General features: G+C 40.4%; 1 protein-coding gene across 1 annotated transcript in view; it reads right to left on the minus strand.

Moving 5' to 3' along the window:
* LOC306745612 (alpha-1,3-mannosyl-glycoprotein 4-beta-N-acetylglucosaminyltransferase B) overlaps nt 1–2,500 on the minus strand; it is a gene marked incomplete at its 5' end in the record, with an annotated part of 62,315 nt that overhangs the window by 28,474 nt on the left and 31,341 nt on the right. Inside the window, one exon of the mRNA XM_079228439.1 lies at nt 139–318. Coding sequence (XP_079084565.1) covers nt 139–318 — 180 coding nt within the window. The remainder of the gene's footprint in view (nt 1–138; nt 319–2,500) is intronic.

The following is a 2,500-nucleotide window of genomic DNA, read 5'->3' on the forward strand; positions in this document are numbered from 1 at the left end:
ATAAATTAGTTTAGACGACATTGAAACCAGATCAAACCGCACTGGACCAGGATCAGACTGGACCAGGATCAGACTGGACCAGGGTCAGACTGGACCAGGGTCAGACTGGACCAGGTGCTTCCGGGTGAATGGACGTACCGGAGAGGCTGCTCCAGGTGCGGTTGATGTCTCGGAGCGCCTGCTTCTCCGCGATGGCCCTCTTGATCTCCTCCAGGACCAGGTTCAGCTCTTTGGAGCGCCGCAGGTTCTCCTGCTCGGCCGAGTGGAGCCGCTCCCTCAGCGCCAGGAACTCCCGCTGGTAGATGTCCACCACATCTCCTGCAGGGGGACCAGGGCATGAGAGGGTTAGGAGAGGGCATGAGAGGGTTATGAGAGGGTTAGGAGAGGGCATGAGAGGGTTATGAGAGGGTTAGGAGAGGGTTATGAGAAGGTATGAGAGGGTTATGAGAGGGTTATGAGAAGGTATGAGAGGGTTATGAGAGGGTTATGAGAGGGTTATGAGAGGGTTAGGAGAGGGCATGAGAGGGTTAGGAGAGGGCATGAGAGGGTATGAGAGGGTTATGAGAAGGTATGAGAGGGTATGAGAGGGTTATGAGAGGGTATGAGAGGGTTAGGAGAGGGTATGAGAGGGTATGACAGGGTTAGGAGAGGGCATGAGAGGGATAGGAGAGGGTTATGAGAGGTCATGAGAGGGTTAATACAGTTTCAGGTCCAAGGAGACGAGGTCATGAGAGGGTTAACACAGTTTCAGGTCCAAAGAGACGAGGTCATGAGAGGGTTAACACAGTTTCAGGTCCAAAGAGACGAGGTCATGAGAGGGTTAACACAGTTTCAGGTCCAAAGAGACGAGGTCATGAAAGGGTAATGAGAGGTCATGAGAGGGTTAATACAGTTTCAGGTCCAAGGAGACGAGGTCTTGAGAGGGTTATGAGAGGTCATGAGAGGGTTAATACAGTTTCAGGTCCAAAGAGACGAGGTCATGAAAGGGTTATGAGAGGTCATGAGAGGGTTAATACAGTTTCAGGTCCAAAGAGACGAGGTCATGAAAGGGTAATGAGAGGTCATGAGAGGGTTAATACAGTTTCAGGTCCAAAGAGACGAGGTCATGAAAGGGTTATGAGAGGTCATGAGAGGGTTACTACAGTTTCAAATCATATTCTGGTGTCTAAAAATAAAATATTCAAGACCTCAAAAAGCCTCAAGAATATTTTTCCGACCCTAAAAGGTTCCCAACTCTTTCCACCAGTTAGTAGTGAAAAACAAATGAACTAGACCAGTAAAACCAGTTAGAATCAATAACTCCTCTTCCTCTGAGTCAGAGACTCCATTAAAACACACCAATGAGCCTCCTGTTGTTCCTTCATCACCATGAACACACACACACACACACACACACACACACACACACACACACACACACACACACACACACACACACACACACACACACATTATTGACTCAATCATACAAACACCGTCCTGCTGCCAAAAACACTCTCTAGGGCACCAAGTGTGTATTCATCCGCCGCTGAAAGTAGTTCCCCAACAAACGCAGCGTTTCCTCCAGGTGGAGTGATATAACTAATGTGAGACGAGTCACAGCTCATCACATATTCTATAAACACAAGTATACAGCTTCAATCTCTAATGAAGAGGCTCAGTAGATTCTCTAAAAAGCTGGGGAGTCTAGTTCTTATTAAACATGTTAATGTTTGTTACTGATGAGTTTCATTCAGATCAAAACGATAAAAGTTCCTCGACGTCGTCTCTGAGGTTATTAATGAGTCTCTGAAGTTCATCACGACAGAAAGAAACAACGATAAGAAATGTCCCCGTCTGGGAGCTGGAGGGAATGAAGACAGTCGTTGTTCTCCAATTTATGTTCTTATGATTCTCAGAGCAGGTCGACTTCATTCTGGCAGACGGAAGTAAACAAAACTAAACAGGTTCTGGTCTGAAATCAAAGGGCGACGCTCCTCATCGTCTGTCAAAAAATCCTAATAAGCAAACATCTGGAATAACTAAACAATAACTCAATACTAAAAACAAATACATAATTACATGTGTCTATATACGCTACAGCAGCATTTATACATACAGGTAAGCAACACAATATAAACAATTTAAAATGCACAATATATACAAAAATAATAATAATATTAAATTTAATGAAAATAACTAAATAAACTAAACAGTGTATAATATAAATATATATGTATATAGAATTTTTTTTTTGTTAATTACATTTAATATTATTATTATTTTGTATATATTGTGCATTTTACATTTGTTATATTTTATTGCTTATATTATATATATATATATATATATATATATATATCTTACATAAATATAATAATATATAATATGTGTGTTTATAAACATATTTAATTATTAGTTATATAATAATAAATATAATATATAATATATGTGTTTATAAACATATTTAAATATTAGTCATATAATAATAAATATAATATTTGTGTTTATAAACATATTT

Source organism: Taurulus bubalis (genome assembly GCF_910589615.1).
Source record: "Taurulus bubalis genome assembly, chromosome: 13".
NCBI lineage: Eukaryota > Metazoa > Chordata > Actinopteri > Perciformes > Cottidae > Taurulus > Taurulus bubalis.